Source organism: Apteryx mantelli, unplaced genomic scaffold, assembly GCF_036417845.1.
Source record: "Apteryx mantelli isolate bAptMan1 unplaced genomic scaffold, bAptMan1.hap1 HAP1_SCAFFOLD_305, whole genome shotgun sequence".
NCBI lineage: Eukaryota > Metazoa > Chordata > Aves > Apterygiformes > Apterygidae > Apteryx > Apteryx mantelli.
In genome coordinates, this window is record NW_027118657.1 from 35027 (window position 1) to 54786 (window position 19760).

The 19760-nt window shown below is 64.2% G+C and overlaps 1 protein-coding gene across 4 annotated transcripts; it reads right to left on the reverse strand.

Moving 5' to 3' along the window:
* Positions 1 to 444: 444 nt before the first annotated feature.
* Positions 445 to 17128, reverse strand: LOC136996253 (probable RNA-binding protein 23). 4 transcript variants are annotated; one of them, XM_067317185.1, is made up of 15 exons: positions 17104 to 17128; positions 16891 to 16971; positions 14281 to 14328; positions 14102 to 14160; positions 12747 to 12797; positions 11135 to 11275; positions 10933 to 10986; positions 10694 to 10811; positions 7094 to 7246; positions 5653 to 5790; positions 4372 to 4437; positions 4095 to 4290; positions 1853 to 1945; positions 1209 to 1293; positions 445 to 526 (listed from the first exon to the last, which is right to left on the reverse strand). In XM_067317185.1, the coding sequence occupies exons 2-15, from the start codon at positions 16954 to 16956 to the stop codon at positions 523 to 525; spliced, it is 1272 nt and encodes a 423-aa protein (XP_067173286.1). In that variant the 5' UTR covers positions 16957 to 16971; positions 17104 to 17128; the 3' UTR covers positions 445 to 522. The 4 variants fall into 4 exon arrangements, with proteins under 4 accessions (XP_067173286.1, XP_067173284.1, XP_067173283.1 ...); XM_067317183.1 differs by having other exon boundaries at positions 12747 to 12800; XM_067317182.1 differs by having other exon boundaries at positions 14102 to 14163.
* Between the last annotated feature and the right edge of the window lie 2632 nt (positions 17129 to 19760).

Consider the following 19760-nt stretch of genomic DNA (forward strand, 5'->3'; position numbering starts at 1 on the left):
AGCCTTGCGCTGCCCGGCAGCGAGCGTGGTGATTGGCCGGCGCACGCACGCGCGCGGGGGGAGGGGAAGGCGAAGCCCCGCCCCCTCCCCCCCCAGAAACGGGGCCGAATCGGGGCCGTTCGCGACCGTTTTTGTGGTTTTTTATTCGATTTCCGATAAAGAAAAAAAACAAAAACAAAAAACCCAAATAAACGAAAAAAAAATAAAGAGAAAAACCCAGAAAAAAAAATCGGAGCCGGCGGCGGCACGGGGGGGGGAAAGGGGGGGCGGGGAGGGGGCGGGGCCAGTGGTTGCCCCGCCCCCCACTCCCCTTCTCCCCCCCCAACACGGGGGGGGGGCCCCCGCCCTCCGTGCACCCCCCCCCCACCCCGCAGTGGGGCTCTGCCCCACCAGGGGGCGGAGCCGGCGTGGCTCGGGGGGGGCGGGGCTGGAGCCGGGAGAGGGGCGGGGCCGGAGCCGGGAGGGGGGCGGGGCGGAGGGGGGCGGAGCTTCCCCTCCCCCGGGGGAGAGGGAGGGGCCGCGTTACCTGTTGGGGGGGGAGAAGGAGGTCAGAACCCTGGCAGTGGCCCCGCCCCCCGTGCCGAGCCCCGCCCAGCAACTTTAGCCACGCCCCCCTCCATGTAGCCCCGCCCCCCCCCGCCAGCCCAGTCTGGCCTCCACTAGGTAACCCAGGGGCTGACCGCAACCCACCCCCCCCTTGCAGGGCTCCAGGCCCCGCCCCCACGCCAAACCACGCCCACCCAAGCCAAACCACGCCCCCAAGCCGAAGCCCCGCCCCCAAGCCAACCCCCCCCCCCCCGGGCAGCCCAGTGTGGCCCCAAGGGTCAACCACAGACCTTCCCCCTCCCGGGCTCTAGGCCCCGCCCCCAAGCCAAGCCCCGCCCCCAGCCAAGCCGAAGCCCCGCCCCCAAGCCAACAACCCCCCGCCCCCCAGGCAGCCCAGTGTGGCCCCAGTGGCCAACCATGGACCTTCCCCTCCCTGGGCTCTAGGCCCCGCCCCCAAGCTAAGCTCCGCCCCAAAGCTAAACCACGCCCAGTCAGTCCAAGCCACGCCCCCAAAAGCCAAACCACGCCCCCCACACCCCCCTGGCAGCACAGTGTGGCCCCAGGGGCCGACCCCAGACTCTGCCCTGCCCGGGCCCCGCCCCCTCCGGAGGCCCCGCCCCCGGAGGCCCCGCCCCCTCCAGTCCCAGGCCCCGCCCCCTCACATGGTCTGGGGGGTGAAGAGTCCCGAGAGCTGGAGGCACTGGGACGCCAGGGTCTGCGAGGCCAGGTTCAGCGCCGGGCTCAGGGCTGGGGGGCAGGCGGGGGGGGGTTCAGACCCACGGCGACTCCCCCAGCCCCATAGAGACCCCCAGGGATGCCTCCAGCCCCATAGGGACCCCCGGGGACCCCCCCCAGCCCCATAGGGAGCCTCTCCAGCCCCATAGGGACCACCAAGGACACCCCCAGCCCCATAGCAACTCCCTCCAGCCCTACAGGGACCCTCTCCAGCCCCATAGGGCCCCTCCCCAGCCCCATAGCAACCCCCTCTGGCCCCATAGGGACCCCCAGGGACCCCCCCCCCAGCCCCATAGGGACCCTCTCCAGCCCCATAGGGACCTTCTCCGGCCCTATAGGGACCCCCAAGGAGCCTCCCCAGAACCCCTGGGACCCTCTCCGGACCCATAGGGCCCCTCCCCAGCCCCATAGCGACCCCTCCCAGCCCCCCAGGGATCCCCCCAGGACCCCCTCCCAGCCCCATAGGGACCCCCAGGGACCCCCCCCAGCCCCATAGCGCCCCCCCAGCCCCATAGCGCCCCCCCCAGCCCCATAGCGCCCCCCCCAGCCCCACAGCGCCCCCCCCCGTTACCGGTGAGGGCGGCGGGGTTGAGGGCCCCCAGCGGCAGGGCCCCGTTGAGCTGCAGGGCGGCCTGGGCCGTGCCGGGCAGCTGCAGCCCCGAACCTGGGGGGCAGAGAAAGAGGGGGGGCTGTGTGTGTGTGGGGGGGGACCACACGCCATGGGGCAGGGCCGCCCGGCCTCGCCCCCCCCAGCCCCACACAAGCCCCCCGGGCCCACAAAACCCTCCTAAGACCCGCCCCAGCCCCATAGCTGCCCCACAGAGCCCCATCCTGCCCCACAGCTGCCCCATAGAGCCCCATCCTGCCCCATAGATGCCTCCTAGGAGGCCCCAAGCCCCATAGATGCCCCCTAGCGCACCCCATTGAACCCCCTAGAGACTCCCCCAGCCCCATAGCTGCCCCATAGAGCCCCATCCTGCCCCAAAGATAACCCCTAGGAGCCCCCCAGCCCCATAGACACCCCACAGCGCACCCCATTTCACCTCCTAGAGACCCCCCAGGCCCACAAAACCCTTCTAAGACCCGCCCCAGCCCCATAGCTGCCCCATAGAGCCCCATCCTGCCCCATAGATACCCCCTAGGAGGCCCCCAGCCCCATAGACACCCCACAGCGCACCCCATTTAACCCTCTAGAGACTCCCCCAGCCCCACAGAGCCCATTCCAGCCCCATAGATAACCCCTAGGAGCCCCCCAGCCCCATAGCTGCCCCATAGAGCCCCATCCTGCCCCATAGCTGCCCCATCCTGCCCCATAGATACCCCCTAGGAGGCCCCAAGCCCCATAGACACCCCCTAGCGCACCCCATTTCACCCCCTAGAGACCCCCCAGGCCCACAAAACCCTTCTAAGACCCGCCCCAGCCCCATAGCTGCCCCATAGAGCCCCATCCAGCCACACAGATGCCTCCTAGGAGCCCCCCAGCCCCATAGATACCCCTAGCGCACTCCATTTCGCCTCCTAGAGACCCCCCAGGCCCACAAAACCCTTCTAAGACCCGTCCCAGCCCCATAGCTGCCCCATAGAGCCCCATCCTGCCCCATAGATACCTCCTAGGAGGCCCCAAGCCCCATAGATACCCTACAGCGCACCCCATTTCGCCACCTAGAGACCCCCCAGGCCCACAAAACCCTTCTAAGACCCGCCCCAGCCCCATAGCTGCCCCATAGAGCCCCATCCTGCCCCACAGAAACCTCCTAAGAGCCCCCCAGCCCCACAGATGCCCCCTAGGAGCCCCCCAGCCCCATAGACACCCCCTAGCGCACCCCATTTAGCCACCTAGAGACCCCCCAGGCTCATAAAGTCCTTCTAAGACCCGCCCCAGCCCCATAGCTGCCCCACAGAGCCCCATCCTGCCCCATAGACACCCCCTAGGAGCCCCCCAGCCCCATAGATACACCACAGTGCACCCCATTGAACCCCCTAGAGACCCCCCAAGCCCATAAAATCCTTCTAAGACCCACCCCAGCCCCACAGCTGCCCCATAGAGCCCCATCCTGCCCCATAGATACCTCCTAGGAGCCCCCCAGCCCCATAGACACCCCACAGCGCACCCCATTTCGCCTCCTAGAGACCCCCCAGGCCCATAAAGTCCTTCTAAGACCCGCCCCAGCCCCATAGCTGCCCCATAGAGCCCCATCCTGCCCCATAGATGCCCCCTAGGAGCCCCCCAGCCCCATAGACACCCCACAGCGCACCCCATTTAACCCCCTAGAGACTCCCCCAGCCCCACAGAGCCCATTCCACCCCCATAGATAACCCCTAGGAGCCCCCCAGCCCCACAGCTGCCCCATAGAGCCCCATCCTGCCCCATAGATACCTCCTAGGAGCCCCCCAGCCCCACAGACACCCCCTAGCGCACCCCATTTCACCTCCTAGAGACCCCCCAGGCCCACAAAACCCTTCTAAGACCCACCCCAGCCCCATAGCTGCCCCATAGAGCCCCATCCTGCCCCATAGATACCTCCTAGGAGGCCCCCAGCCCCATAGACACCCCCTAGCGCACCCCATTTCGCCTCCTAGAGACCCCCCAGGCCCATAAAGTTCTTCTAAGACCTGCCCCAGCCCCATAGCTGCCCCATAGAGACCCATCCAGCCCCACAGATGCCTCCTAGGAGGCCCCCAAGCCCCATAGATACCCCCAGGCCACCTCCTCCAGCCAACCCCACCAAGCCCACAGAGATCCCCTAAGGCGACCACCAGCCCCACGGCGCCCGGCCCCACGGCCAAGTCCTCCCCGTCGTTCCCCACCAAACCTTCGGCCAACTTGGCCATGAGCTGGAGGCGCCCGGTGGCCCCGGCCAGCTCGGCTTCCTCGTTGCCCTCGGGGAAGGTGATGTCGGTGGTGCCGTCGAGCCGCTCCGTCACCTGCCCCACGCGCATGGGGCGGCCGGCCAGCTCGAAGCCGTTGAGCTGCTCCAGGGCGCGGCGGGCGCACTCGGCCTCGGCGAACTGCGGGGCGTCACGGCAAGGGGGGGGCGTCACGGCGGCGTGGGGACAATGCCACCACCGGGGTGGGGACGGGTCACTCACCGTGATGAAGCCGTAGCCCTTGGACTGGCCGGTGTCGGGGTCCCGCATCAGCACGATGCTGTCGATCTGCCGGGGGGAAAAGAAAGAAAAAAGGGGTCGGCGGCGGCGTTGAGGTTCCTCAGCCTCATCCTCGTGACTCCATCTTGTGCCCCAGGGTCCTCAAATTGGGTCCCCAGGACCCAAACGTCTCCTTAGGTCCCTCAACCACGTCCCCACAACCTGATGTTGTCCCTATGTTCCCTCAAACTGGGTCCCCAAGACCCCAACGTCTCCTTAGGTCCCTCAAACACGTCCCCAGAACCTGATTTTGTGCCTATGTTCCCACAAACTGGGTCCCCAGAACACAAATGTCTCCTTGGGTCCCTCAAACACGTCCCCACAACCTGATATTGTCCCTATGTTCCCCCAAACTGGGTCCCCAAGACCCCAAACGTCTCCTTGGGTCCCTCAAACATGTCACCATGACCCCATCTCATCCCCAAGATCCTCAAACTGGGTCCCCAGGACCCAAACGGCATCTTAGTTTCCTCAGCCACGTCCCCACGACCCAAGTTTGTCCCTGGGGCCCTCAAACTGGCTCCCCAAGACCTAAACACCTCCTTAGGTCCCTCAACCATGTCTCCACGACCTGATCTTCTCCCTGGGGCCCTCAAACTGGGTCCTCAAGACCCAAAAGTCTCCCTAGGTCCCTCAAACACGTCCCCATGACCTGATATTGTCCCTACGTTCCCCCAAACTGGGTCCCCAAGACCCCGAACGTCTCCTTAGGTCCCTCAAGCTCATCCCCACGACCCCATCTTCTCCCTGGGTCCCTCAAATTGGGTCCCCAGGACCCAAACGCCGCCTTAAGTCCCTCAAACACGTCCCCATGACCCGATCTTGTCCCTGGGGCCCTCAAACTGGGTCCTCAAGACCCAAAAGTCTCCCTAGGTCCCTCAAACACGTCCCCATGACCTGATATTGTCCCTACGTTCCCCCAAACTGGGTCCCCAAGACCCCGAACGTCTCCTTAGGTCCCTCAAGCTCATCCCCACGACCCCATCTTCTCCCTGGGTCCCTCAAATTGGGTCCCCAGGACCCAAACGCCGCCTTAAGTCCCTCAAACACGTCCCCATGACCCGATCTTGTCCCTGGGGCCCTCCAACCGGGGGCTGTTCCTGGAGACGCCACCACCTCCCTACGCGCCCCCCCAACCCCGCTCCCACCGCCCAACCCGTGGTCCCGTGGCCCCCCGACGACGTCCCCGTGACCCGACCGCGTCCCCCCCCCGCGCCGGGTCACCTTGCCGAAGGGCTCGAAGATGCCGCGCAGCATCTCCTTGGTGATGTTGCAGTGGAGGGAGCCCACGTAGAGGCGCATGGGGCCGCCGCTGCCCTTCTGCAGGTTGTTGGCCATGGCCGCCAGCCGGTTCTTCTCCGCCTGGAGAGAGGGACGGGTGTAAGGGGGGAGGTCGGGGGGCCCCACGGCGTCCGCCCCGGCCCCACAGCACCTCCCTCGGCCCCACGGCAGCCGTAGAACCACCTCGAGGTCGTGGGAGTCCTCCAACCCCGTGGTGTCCCCACCCTACTGAGTCCCATGGTCTTCTCCAAGCCCCATAAGGGCCCTGCCAGCCCCGTAGCGTCTCCCCGAGCCCCACGGTGGCTTTCCCACCCCCATGGTGACCTCCTCCAGCCCCATGGTGACCTCCCCCAGCCCCACGGCAGCTCCCCCAGCCCCACGGCGGCCCATCCAGAAGACCTGGATGATGACGGACGCCGCAAGGAGATGCTGCCCCATCACAACCATCTCCTGTTCGTGATCACCCTAGGGTGTCCCAGCCCCACGGCGGCTCCCCCAGCCCCACGGTGGCTTTCCCAACCCATAGTGACCTCCCCCAGCCCCACGGCAGACCCCCCAGCCCCACGGCGGCCCAGCTAGAAGACCTGGACGATGACGGACACCCCAAGGAGATGCTGCCCCATCACAACCATCTCACGTTCATGACCGCCCTGGGGTGCCCCAGCCCCACGGCAGCTCCCCCAGCCCCACGGTGGCTTTCCCATCCCCATGGTGACCTCCCCCAGCCCCACGGCAGCTCCCCCAGCCCCACGGCGGCCCATCCAGAAGACCTGGACGATGACGGACACCCCAAGGAGATGCTGCCCCATCACAACCACCCCTCATCCCCAATCACCGTAGGGTGCCCCAGCCCCACGGCGGCTCCCCCAGCCCCATGGTGACCTCCCCAAGCCCCATGGCAACCCACCCGGGAGGCCTGGACGATGACGGACACCCCGAGGAGACGCTGCCCCATCAGAACCTCTTCCCATCCCTGATCACCCTAGGGTGTCCCAGCCCCACGGCGACCTCCCCAGCCCCACGGCGGCCTCCTCAACCCCATGGCAGCCCTCCCAGCCCCATGGCAGCCCATCCAGAAGACCTGGATGATGATGGACACCCCAAGGAGATGCTGCCCCATCACAACCATCTCATGTTCATGACCACCCCGGGGTGCCCCAGCCCCACGGCGGCTCCCCCAGCCCCACGGTGGCTTTCCCACCCCATGGTGACCTCCCCCAGCCCCCCAGCAGCTCCCCCAGCCCCACGGCAGCCCACCCAGAAGACCTGGACAACGATGGACACCCCAAGGAGACGCTGCCCCATCAGAACCTCTTCCCATCCCTGATCACCCTAGGGTGTCCCAGCCCCACGGCGACCTCCCCCAGCCCCACGGCAGACCCACCTGGGAGGCCTGGACGATGATGGGCACGCCGAGGAGGCGCTGGCCCGTGAGGCCGATGGCCAGGGGCACCGACTGGATCTCGCAGAACTCCACGTAGGCGATGCCCTTGGAGCGCCGCGAGTTGCGGTCCGAGATGATCCGCACGTCCCGCACCTGCGCCGGGGGACACGGGGACGTTGGCCGCCCACCAGGGATGGACGGACAGACAGACGGGGGATCTAGACCCCCCCAGGAGGGCACCGGGAGCACCCGGAGGCCGCCCAGGTGGCCCCACGAAGGTGCCGGTGGCCCTACGGAGCGGGGACATGATGGGACACCAAGACCCGGAGAGTGATGAGTCCTGGAAGGGGGCGACCAGGAGACACCAAGGACCATGAGGGTGACACAAGTCCTGGAAGGGGGCGACCAGGAGACACCGGGGACCATGAGGGTGACACAAGTCCTGGAAGGGGGCGACCAGGAGACACCAAGGACCATGAGGGTGACACAAGTCCTGGAAGGGGCGACCAGGAGACACCGGGGACCATGAGGGTGACACAAGTCCTGGAAGGGGGCGACCAGGAGACACCAAGGACCATGAGGGTGACACAAGTCCTGGAAGGGGCGACCAGGAGACACCAGGGACCATGAGGGTGACACAAGTCCTGGAAGGGGGCGACCAGGAGACACCAAGGACCATGAGGGTGACACAAGTCCTGGAAGGGGGCGACCAGGAGACACCAAGGACCACGAGGGTGACACAAGTCCTGGAAGGGGCGACCAGGAGACACCGGGGACCATGAGGGTGACACAAGTCCTGGAAGGGGGCGACCAGGAGACACCGGGGACCATGAGGGTGACACAAGTCCTGGAAGGGGGCGACCAGGAGACACCGGGGACCATGAGGGTGACACAAGTCCTGGAACAAGCGACCAGGAGACACCGGGGACCATGAGGGTGACACAAGTCCTGGAACAAGCGACCAGGAGACACCGGGGACCATGAGGGTGACACAAGTCCTGGAACAAGCGACCAGGAGACACCAAGGACCATGAGGGTGACACAAGTCCTGGAAGGGGGCGACCAGGAGACACCGGGGACCATGAAGGTGACACAAGTCCTGGAAGGGGGCGACCAGGAGACACCAAGGACCATGAGGGTGACACAAGTCCTGGAAGGGGGCGACCAGGAGACACCAAGGACCATGAGGGTGACACAAGTCCTGGAAGGGGCGACCAGGAGACACCAAGGACCATGAGGGTGACACAAGTCCTGGAAGGGGCGACCAGGAGACACCAGGGACCATGAGGGTGACACGAGTCCTGGAAGGGGGCGACCAGGAGACACCAAGGACCACAAGGGTGACACAAGTCCTGGAAGGGGGCGACCAGGAGACACCAAGGACCACGAGGGTGACACAAGTCCTGGAAGGGGGCGACCAGGAGACACCAAGGACCATGAGAGTGACACAAGTCCTGGAACAAGCGACCAGGAGACACCAAGGACCATGAGGGTGACACAAGTCCTGGAACAAGCGACCAGGAGACACCAAGGACCATGAGGGTGACACAAGTCCTGGAAGGGGGCGACCAGGAGACACCGGGGACCATGAAGGTGACACAAGTCCTGGAAGGGGGCGACCAGGAGACACCAAGGACCATGAGGGTGACACAAGTCCTGGAAGGGGGCGACCAGGAGACACCAAGGACCATGAGGGTGACACAAGTCCTGGAAGGGGGCGACCAGGAGACACCGGGGACCATGAGGGTGACACAAGTCCTGGAAGGGGGCGACCAGGAGACACCAAGGACCATGAGGGTGACACAAGTCCTGGAACGGGGCGACCAGGAGACACCGGGGACCATGAGGGTGACACAAGTCCTGGAACAAGCGACCAGGAGACACCGGGGACCATGAGGGTGACACAAGTCCTGGAAGGGGGCGACCAGGAGACACCAGGGACCATGAAGGTGACACAAGTCCTGGAACAAGCGACCAGGAGACACCGGGGACCATGAGGGTGACACAAGTCCTGGAACAAGCGACCAGGAGACACCAAGGACCATGAGGGTGACACAAGTCCTGGAAGGGGGCGACCAGGAGGGACTCGAGGCACTTGGTGGCCCCGGGGAGGTGGCCAATGGTCCCAGGGAAGGGATGGAGGACGGTGAGGGGGACACGAGGTGGCCGGGGAGCCCCAGGAGGGGACAACGGCTCCAAAGAGGTGACGGTGACCCTGGGGAGCAAACTAGGGTGACCGTGATGGGACCTCGAGCTGCCCAAGTGACCCCAAAACGCCGTGAGAGGGACACGAAGTGGCTGGGGACACCAAGAAGAAGACGAGGAGACCCTGAGAGGGGACACGAAGCACTCGGTGGCCCCATGGAGGTGACCGGACGCCTCAGGGAGGTATGAGGAGACCACGAGGGTGACACGAGGTGGCCGCCGGTCCCGGAAACGGGACAGGAGCCCCAGAGGAGGCACCAGGAGGCGGCTCCAGGCCAAGCGGTGGCCCAACGACGGCCCCGGTGGCCTCAGGAACGTCCTGATGTCCTTGGGAACGTCCTGGTGGCCTCAGGGATGCCCTGGTGGCCTCAGGAACGTCCCAGTGGCCTCAGGGACGCTCCGGTGGCCTCGGGAATGCCCCGATGGCCTTGGGAACGTCCTGGTGGCCTTGGGGACGCTCCGGTGGCCTCGGGAACGTCCTGGTGGCCTCGGGAACACCCTGGTGGCCTCAGGGACGTCCCGGCGGCCTCGGGAACGTCCCCGCGGCCTCAGGAACACCCCGGTGGACTTGGGAATGTCCTGGTGGCCTCGGGGATGCCCTGGTGGCCTCAGGAACGTCCCGGTGGCCTCAGGAACACCCCAAAGACCTCGAGGACACCCTGGTGGCCTCAGGAACGTCCTGGCAGCCTCAAGAACACGCTGGTGGCCTCAGGGATGTCCCAGCAGCCTCAAGGACATCCTGGTGTCCTTGGGAACGTCCTGGTGGCCTCGGGGATGCCCTAGTGGCCTCGAGGACACCCTGGTGGCCTCGGGAATGCCCCGATGGCCTCGGGAACGTCCTGGTGTCCTTAGGAATGTCCTGGTGGCCTTGGGGATGCCCCAGAGACCTCAGGAACACCCAGGTGGCCTCAGGAACACCCCAGAGACCTCGAGGACACCCTGGTGGCCTCGGGAACTTCCCAGTGTCCTTGGGAACGTCCCGGCAGCCTCGGGAACGTGCTGGTGTCCTTGGGAACGTGCTGGTGGCCTCGGGAACACCCTGGTGGCCTCGGGGATGCCCCGGTGGCCTCGGGAACGTCCTGGTGGCCTCGGGAGTGTCCCGGTGGCCTCAGGAACACCCTGGTGGCCTCAGAGATGCTCCGGTGGCCTCGGGAACGTGCCAGCAGCCTCAGGAACGTCCTGGTGGCCTCGGGAACGTCCCGGTGGCCTCGGGAACGTGCCAGCAGCCTCAGGAACGTCCCAGTGGCCTCAGGAACGTCCCGGTGGCCTCGGGAACGTGCCAGCAGCCTCAGGAACGTCCCGGTGGCCTCGGGAACGTCCCGGTGGCCTCGGGAACGTCCCGGCAACCTCGGGAACATCCCGGCGACCTCGGGGACGTCGCGGCGGTCCCCTCACCTTGCCCACGGCGGAGAAGAAGTCCTCGAGGTCGCGGGGACGGATGCGGGCGGCCAGCTGCATGCAGAAGACGGTGCGGGCGTCGCGCTCCTCGGGGCTGAGGCTGCCCAGCGGCTCCCTGGCGGCGGCGGAAAGACGGACGGACACGGGGACACAGGCGGACGCGTCACCTCCGCGTCACCTCCCCCCTTTCTCCGGTGTCCCCTTCCCACCCTTCTCCGAAGAAACCCGGGACTCACCGCACGGGGCTCTTCTCCCGGTAGAGCGGGCTCTTGCTGTGGCCGAAGCGGCGCCTGGCGGGGAGGAGACGGCGGTCGGGGCGGCCCCGGAAAAGAGCCGGATCCGCCCCGGAAAACGCCGCGGAAAACGCGGCGACGCCATAAAAACAACAACAACAAAAAAAAAGGGGATAAAACGCGGAAAAGGGAGCGGACGCGGTACCGGGCTCTCTCCTCCCGCCGGCGTTCCCGGCTGCGGGAGCGGCTGCCCCGCCGGCGTTCCCGGCTCCGGCTGCGGTGGCGGCTCCGGCGATCCCGGCTGCGGCTCCGGCGGCGACGGTCCCTATCCCGGTCCCGGCTCCGGCTTGCGGGAGGGGAAACGGCGTCACCGCGGGACTCTTTGGCGTCACCGTGAGACCCCCGGTGTCACCGCGGGACCTTTGGTGTCACCATGGGACTGTTGATGTCACCGTGGGACCCTTGGTGTCACCGCGGGATCCTTGGTGTCACCGTGAGACCCCCAGAGTCACCATGGGACCCTTGGTGTCACTGTGGGACCATTGATGTCACCATGAGACCCCTGGTGTCACCATGAGACCCCTGGCGTCACCGCAGGAGCCTTGGTGTCACCATGGGACCATTGATGTCACCCTGAGACCCCTGGTGTCACTGCGGGAGCCTTGGTGTCACCATGGGACCCTTGGTGTTACCATGGGACCGTTGATGTCACCATGGGACCCCTGGCGTCACTGTGGGACCCTTGGTGTCACCGCGGGAACCTTGGTGTCACCATGAGACCCCCAGCATCACCATGAGACCCTTGGTGTCATCATGGGACTTTTGGTGTCACCGCAGGAGTCTTGATGTCACCATGGGACCCTTGGCATCGCCACAGGACCCTTGACGTCACTGTGAGACCCCCAGTGTCACCGCGGGACCCTGGGCATCACCATGGGACCCTCGGTGTCACTGTGAGACCCCCAGCGTCACCACAGGAGTCTTGATGTCACCATGGGACCCTCGGCATCACTATGGGACCTCCGGTGTCACCACGGGAGCCTTGATGTCACTGTGGGACCCCTGGCATCACCACAAGACCCTTGGTGTCACCATAGGACTGTTGATGTCACCATGGGACCCTCAGCATCACTATGGGACCTCCGGCGTCACCACGGGAGCCTTGATGTCACCATGGGACCTTCAGCATCACCATGAGACCCTTGGTGTCACCGCAGGAGTCTTGATGTCACCATGGGACCCTTAACGTCACTGTGAGACCCCCAGTGTCACCGCGGGACCCTGGGCATCACCATGGGACCCTCGGTGTCACCGTGAGACCCCCAGCGTCACTATGGGACCCCCAGCGTCACCACGGGAGTCTTGATGTCACCATGGGACCCTCGGCATCACTATGGGACCTCCGGTGTCACCACGGGAGGCTTGATGTCACCATGGGACCCTCGGCATCACCACGGGACTCTTGACGTCACCATAAGACCCCCGGCATCGCCAGGAGACCCTCAGTGTCACCATGAGACCTTTGATGTCACCGCGAGACCCCTGGTGTCACCGCGAGACCCTCAGCGTCACTGCGAGACCCTCGGTGTCACCGCGAGACCCCCGGCGTCACCAGGAGACCCTCGGTGTCACCAGGAGACCTTTGGTGTCACCGCGAGACCCTCAGCGTCACTGCGAGACCCTCGGTGTCACCGCGAGACCCCCGGTGTCACCACGAGACCCCCGGCGTCACCACGAGACCCTCGGTGTCACCACGAGACCTTTGGTGTCACCGCGAGACCCCCGGTGTCACCGTGAGACCCTCGGCGTCACCCTACCTGTGTCTGTGGTCACGGCTCCGGCTCCGGCTCCGGCTCCTCTTCTTCCTGCTGCTGCCGGCGCCACCGGAGACGAGGTTCAGCGCCGGCGACCCCCAAAACGGCCCTGATTCGCCCCAAATTTCCCCCCCCAAACTCCCACGAGCCTCCACGGCCCTTAAAAGAACGAAAAAACACCCAAATCCCCCCATTTTTCCGTCGGCAAAATCCCCCGTCGCCCCCCAAAACCCCCAATTTTCCCCCCAAAACCCCCAATTTCCCCCCAAAACCCCCAATTTCCCCCCAAAATCCCCCTCGTCGCTTCGCCAAAAAACCTCCCCTCGTCCCCCAGAATCGCGCCCGGCTCCCAAAAACCTTTAATTCCCCCCCCCCAAATCCTTAATTCCCGCTAAAATCCTTATTATTCCCCAAATCCCCTTAATAGCCTTAAAAACCTCCTTTATTGTTTTCGTGAAAATCCCGTAATTCCTCCCCGAAACGCTCCCGACACCGTTGTCGCCCCCGTTTTGGCCCCAAAGCCCCTCGTTGTTGCCCCCCGACGCCCTTAATACCCCCCGTTGCCCCAAATTGCCCCCCCAAATCGTGGGAATCGCCCCCAAAATCGCCTGAATCGTCCCCGAAGCTGCGGGAATCACCCCCAAATTGCGGGAATTGCCCCGAAATCATGGGAATCGCCCAGAAATTGTGGGAACCGCCCCCAAAATCGTGGGAACCGCCCCCAAAGCTGTGGGAATCACCCCCAAATTGCAGGAATCGCCCCAAAATCGTGGGAATTGCCCCCAAAATCATAGGAATCGCCCCCAAAATCGCCTGAATTGCCCCCAAAGCTGCGTGAGTCGCCCGGAAATTGCGGGAATCACCCCGAAATCATGGGAATCATCCTGAAATCGTGGGAATCACCCCCAAAATCACGGGAATCACCCCCAAAGCTGCGTGAGTCGCTCAGAAATCATGGGAATCGCCCCAAAATCACGGGAATCATCCCAAAATCGTGGGAATCACCCCAAAATCATGGGAATCATCCCTGAAATTGTGGGAATCACCCCCAAAATCATGGGAATTGTCCCGAAATCGTGAGAATTGCCCCAAAATTGCAGGAATCACCCCCAAAGTTACGTGAGTCGCCTGGAAATCATGGGAATCACCCCAAAATTGTGGGAATCGCCCCCAAAATCATGGGAATCACCCCCAAAGCTACGTGAGTCGCCCGGAAATCATGGGAATCGCCCCAAAATCGTGGGAATTGCCCCCAAAATCGTGGGAATCATCCCGAAATCGTGGGAATCGCCCCCAAAGCTGCGTGAGTCGCCCGGAAATCGCGGGAATCGCCCCCAAAACCGCGCCGCGGCGCTGACCTGCTCCCGCTGCTGCTCCCGCTCTCCTTCTTGGCCTCCTTGTTCTGCTCCTCCGCCGGCTGCTGCGGGGGGGGGGGGGGGGGAACAGGGGTGAGATCCCCCCCCCGGCACCCCCAAAACCGCCCCCCCGCGCCCCAAAACCGCCTCCCCGCGCCCCAAAACCGCCCCCACGACCTCACCTGCGCCGCGGGGGCCTCGGTCGGCACCTTGGAGGGGCCGGGCTGCGCCTGGACGGGGGGGGGGACAGGAACGGAGAGGTGAGAGCCGCGTGCCGGGGACCCCAAAATCTCCCCAAACGGCCCCAAAATTCCTCTAGGGGAGGCCGGATTCCTCCGGAAACCCCCGAAACGCCTTCGGACGCCCCCAAAACGCCTCCCCCGACCCCTAAGGGCGACACCATTAAGGGTAACCTTAAATCGTCCCCCCCGTGTCCCCCCCCCCAACCCGAGGGTGACCCCAAACCCGACCCCAATCTCCCCCGAATCGCCCCCAAATCCCTCAGGGTGCCCCGTCCTCCCCCCCCCCAAAGTGACCCCAAATCCCCCAAAGTGACCCCAAAACCGGCCCAAATCCCCCCCCCCCCAAAATGCCCGCGGACCCCCCCCCCCACTTTTGGCAACCCCCGAGGCGCTTTAGGGGACCCAAAACTGCTCAAATTGAGCCCAAATCGGTCAGGGCACCCCCCCCCCCCCCGCCGGGTGCTTTAAGAAACCCAGAATTAGCCAAATTGCCACAAAAATCTTTTTATATGATTTTAAATTCCTAAGAACGAACCCAAAACTCCTAAATACGCTTCAATGTTGCTTTAAATAATCATAATGCGCCTAAAATAACCCCAAAAACCCTCGAAATAGCCCCAAACTCCTAAAAATAACCAAATGGTTTGAAAATGATATAAATTCTCTCCAAGGAACCTCAATGCTGCTGAAATGACCCCAAAAAACCTTGAACCGCCCCCAAATCCCTAAGAATAACCCCAACGCTTCGAGACGATCCGAGTCTCTTCCAACGGACCTCGATCCTCCTGAAACGACCCCCAAAACCCCTCAAAATGGCCCCAAACGCCTAAAAACGACGCAAAGTCTTCGTAAAAGACCTCAATTCTCCTGAAATGACCCCAAAATCCTTAAAGCAGCTCCAAATTCATAGGAATGACCCCAAAACACCTAAAAATGATCCAAGGCCCTTCTAAAACATCTCAGTTCTCCTGAAATAACCCCAAAACCCTTGAAATAGCCCTCAATTCCTAAGAATAACTCCAAAACATCTAAAAATGACCCAAACTCCCTCTAAACGGCCCCGGTTCTCCTGAACTAACCCCAAAAATCCTTTAAGTGATCCCAAATCCACGGGAATAATTGAAACACTTGAAGATGATCCAAGTCTCTTCCAAAAGATCTCAATGCTCCTGAAATGACCCCCAAAACCCTCAAAATAGCCCCGAATCCCTAAGAATGACCCCAAACACCTAAAAATGACCCAAACTCTCTCTAAACAACCCCAATTCTCTTGAAATAACACCCAAAACTCTTTAAGTGACCCCAAAACCATAGAAACAACCCAAACACTTGAAGATGATTCAAGTCTCCTCTGAAGAACTTTAACGTTCCTGAAATAACCTCCAAAACCCTCAAAACAGCCCCAAATCCACAAGAATGACCGAAATGCTTAAAAATGATCCAAGTCCTTTCTAAGGGACCTCAATAATCCTGAAATGACCTCAAAAAATCTCAAAGTGGCCCCAAATCCCTAGGAATGACCCCAAACACCTAAAAACGATCCAAGTCCTTTCTAAGGGACATCAATTCTCCTAAAACGACCCCAAAAATCCTTGAAGTGGCCACCGATTCCTAAGAATAATCCCCAAGCGCCTAAAAATGACCCAAACTCCCTCTAAATGGCCCCGGATCTCCTGAACTAACCACCAAAATCCTTTAAGTGATCCCAAAACCACAGAAATGACCCAAGCACTTGAAAATGATGCAAAACTCTTCTAAAAAATCTCAATGCTTTTGAAATAACCCAAAAACGCTTAAAATGGTGACAAATCCCTAAGAACAAACCCAAACACCTAAAGATGATCCAAGTCCTTTCCAAAGGATCTCAGTGCTCCTGAAATGACCCCAAAAAAACTCGAAGTGTCCCCAAATCCCTAAGAATGACCCCAAACACCTAAAGATAATCCAAGTCTCTTCTGAAAATCTCAATTCTCCTGAAATAACCCCAAAACACTTGAAGTGGCCCCCAATTCCTAAGAATAACTCCAAAACATCTAAAAATGACCCAAACTCCCTCTAAATGACCCAGTTCTCCTAAACTAACCCCAAAAATCCTTTAAGTGATCCTAAATCCATAAGAACAATTGAAACACCTAAAAATGATCCAAGTCCCTTTAAGGGACCTCAGTGCTCCTGAAATGACCCCAAAAAACCTCAAAGTGGCCCAAATCCCTAGGAATGACCCCAAACACCTATAAATGATCCAAGTCTCGTCTAAAAGATCTCAATGTTCCTGAAATGACCCTAAAAACACTTAAAATAGCCCCAAATTCCTAAGAATGATGCGTACGCTTAAAGCTGACCCAAGTGCTTTCTAAGGGACCTTAATTCTCCTAAAAGGACTCCAAAACGCTTCGAAGGGACCCCAAATCCCTAGGAACGACCCCGAACGCCCAAGGACGACCCGGCCTCTCCGAGGGTCCCGCGAGCCTCGGGAGCTGGCCCCAAAAGCGGCCGGATCGACCCCAAAACAACCCCGGCGGCGCGGCGCCTCCCCCGCCCCCCCCTCACCTCCTCCTTCTTGTAGGGCGCCTCCAGCATGGCCTCGATGACGATGTCGAAGTCGTCCGACGTCATGGCGTCCGCCTGGGCCTGGCGAGGGGGGACGGACGGACACGGGGGGGGGGGGGGGGGTCGCGTCAGCGCTGATGTCACCCCCCCTCGGTGTGATGTCACCACCCCCCTGGCGTGATGTCACCCCCCCCCCCCCACGGCCCCGCTCACCGGGTCCTGCAGCGGGTTCGAGCCCCCCGGGCACCATGTTGGGCCCGCGGTGGGGGCGCCCCCCCGACGGCCGGCGCTGGCGGAGGCTCCCGGGCGCTTCCTGCGGGCAAGGAAACGAGGTCACCGGCGGAGCTCAGAAACGCCCCGATTCGCCCCAAAACGAACCCTCCCTCACCACCCTTTTGCAGCCTCCACCCGCTCGGAAACCTGCCCTGGAGCAGCCCCCCCTTCCCTCACAGTGGGGGGGGGACCCCAAGCCCCGCCCCCTTTGCTATAGCCCGCCTCCCACACCGAGAACCCCCTCACCCCAAGGCGGGGGGCACCCAAGCCCCGCCCCCTTCCCTATAGCCCCCGCCCCCCACGCCAAGAACCCCCCTCGCCCCAAAGTAGGGGCACCCAAGCCCCGCCCCTTTGCTATAGCCCCGCCCCCCACACCGAGAACCCCCCCTCGCCCAAGTAGGGGCACCCCAAGCCCCGCCCCATGCCCCTTACAAGCCCCACCCCCTTCGCTATAGCCCCGCCCCCTCAATGAAAACCCCCTCGCCCTAATGCAGGGGCACCCCCCAGTCCCCGCCCGTGGCCCCCCCCAACAAAGCCCCGCCCACCTGCCCTATAGCCCCGCCCCCCACGCCGAGAGCCCCTCACCCCAAAGCAAGGGTGGGGGGGGGCAACCTCAAGCCCCGCCCCAGATGCCCCCCCATTGCGAAGCCCCGCCCCTCACCCCCCCGCCGCGAGCCTCCGCCCGCCAGCTGACCCTGTCGCCGAGGCCCCGCCCCCGCCGGCCTAAGCCCCGCCCCCCCGCTAAGACCGGTCTCTCTCTCTCTCCCCCCCCCCCCGCCGGGCCCCTCCCCCGGCGGCGACCCGGCTGCGCCCTGGCCCCGCCCCTTCCCCGCGCGGCCCGCCCCCGCGCGTCGCGGCCCCGCCCCGGGGTGGCCGCGGCGGAGGCGCAGCCCCGCGCAGGCGCACTACGCCTCCCTTCCCCCCCCCCCATCCTTCAGCTCGCGGCGCTCCCCCCCCCTCCTTCCCTCGCGCGCCCGCCGCGCCCCCCCCTCCGGGCGGCGCTGACGTCATCACCGGGCCCGTGACGTCCCCCTCCCGGCCTGGCGCTCACCCGCCCTCCTCGGCTCGCGGCGGCAGCGGCGGCGGCGGCGGCGGCGGCCGGACGCGGCGCTAAGATGGCGGCGGCCTCCAGAACCTTCCCCCCCCCAGTGCCCCGCCGCCGCGCAGGCGCCGCGCCGCGCCCCGCCCCCGCCGCCCGCCCATTGGCCGCGGCGCCGCCGTTCCTATTGGCCGGAGCCCGCGCGGCGGCGAGGGAGGGAGTCTGTGTGCGGGGGGGGGGGGGGGGAACGAGGGGCGGCGTGTTGACGGGCGGCGCCGGCGCCGATTGGGTGCGGCGCGCCGGGAGGGGGCGGGGCGGCTCGCGCCCATTGCCGAGGCGCGGCAAGGAGGCGGACGTCCCGGTCCCTTCCGCGCAGCGGTGGAGGGAAGGGCGGGTGTGGGAAAGCAGCGCGGAGCAGAGAGCCCTGATTGGCTGCCCGAGGAAGAGGCGGACCCAAGCATCCCCAGGGCCCGCCTGATTGGCGCGGGGCAACCCACCGCTGATTGGCTCTGACCGCCGCGGCTCCAAGCACCGATTCGCCGCAGCGGCAGGGAGGGCGGGGAAACAACGTCATCCCGTGACCTCTACCCCCGGGAGCGGGAGGGGGGAGTGTTGCTATGGCAACGCGGCCTGCTCACCGGCGGGCCCAGCGCAGCCTGCGCTAAGATGGCCGCCCTCACTCTCCCCCACTGCTTTACCCAGCCAAGATGGCTGCCGCCAGCCCCTAGGGGTGCAGGCACGTTGCAGGGAGGGGGGCAGGGAAAAAGATGGCCTCCATCACAGCCAACCCCCCCGCCTCGACCGCCATGACAGCGTCCCCCTCCTCCCCCCCAGCCCCCAAGATGGCCGCGGTGACGCCAAGGCCGGGTGCGAGAGCTTTATTGCGGGGCCGCGCGGCAGCGGGGGTGTCAGAGGCCGATGGTGTAGGAGCGGCCGGTGGGGTTGTGCAGGGCGGAGCAGACGGGCGCCGTCACCGCCCACTCGTACCACACCTTCTTGTCGTTGGTGCAGCGCCAGAAGGCCACCGCCACCTCCTCGCCGGCCCGCACCGCCAGCGGCTGCTGTGGGCGCAAGGGGGGCGGGGGGGGCGGCTCAGGCGCAAGGCGGGCCTCACCGCTCCGCTCTGCCCCCTCCACCGCCCCGCTTCCCCCATCCTGTGCTGCTAAAATGGCCACCTGCCCACCAAGCCTGAGATGGCCACCCTCAACGCCAAGCCCAAGGTAGACACCCTCCCACCAAGCCCAAGATGGCCACCCTCCCTCCAAGGCCCCAAGATGGCCACCCCCACGCCAAGACCCCAAGATGGCCGCCCCCATGCCAAGGTCCCAAGATGGCCACCGCCATGCCAAGGCCCCAAGATGGCGGCCCCCACACCAAGGCCCTGGCCACCCCCCCCACACCAAGGCCCTAAGTTGGCCACCCTCACACCAAAGCCCCAGATGGCAGCCCCACACCAAGACCCCAGATGGCCACCCCCCCCGCCAACAACCCAAGATGGCAGCCCCCATGCCAAGGCCCCAAGATAGCCACTGCCACGCAAGGCCCCAAGATGGCGGCA

Coding starts and splice junctions, on each gene's coding strand:
- LOC136996253 (XM_067317181.1), bottom strand. CDS start 16,956: ATGACGTCGGACGACTTCGACATCGTCATCGAGGCCATGCTGGAGGCG. Junction 14,164..14,280: donor CCGAGGCCCCCGCGGCGCAG/GTGAGGTCGTGG, acceptor CCCCCCCCGCAG/CAGCCGGCGGAGGAGCAGAA. Junction 1,294..1,852: donor CAACCCCGCCGCCCTCACCG/GTAACGGGGGGG, acceptor CCTGCCCCCCAG/CCCTGAGCCCGGCGCTGAAC.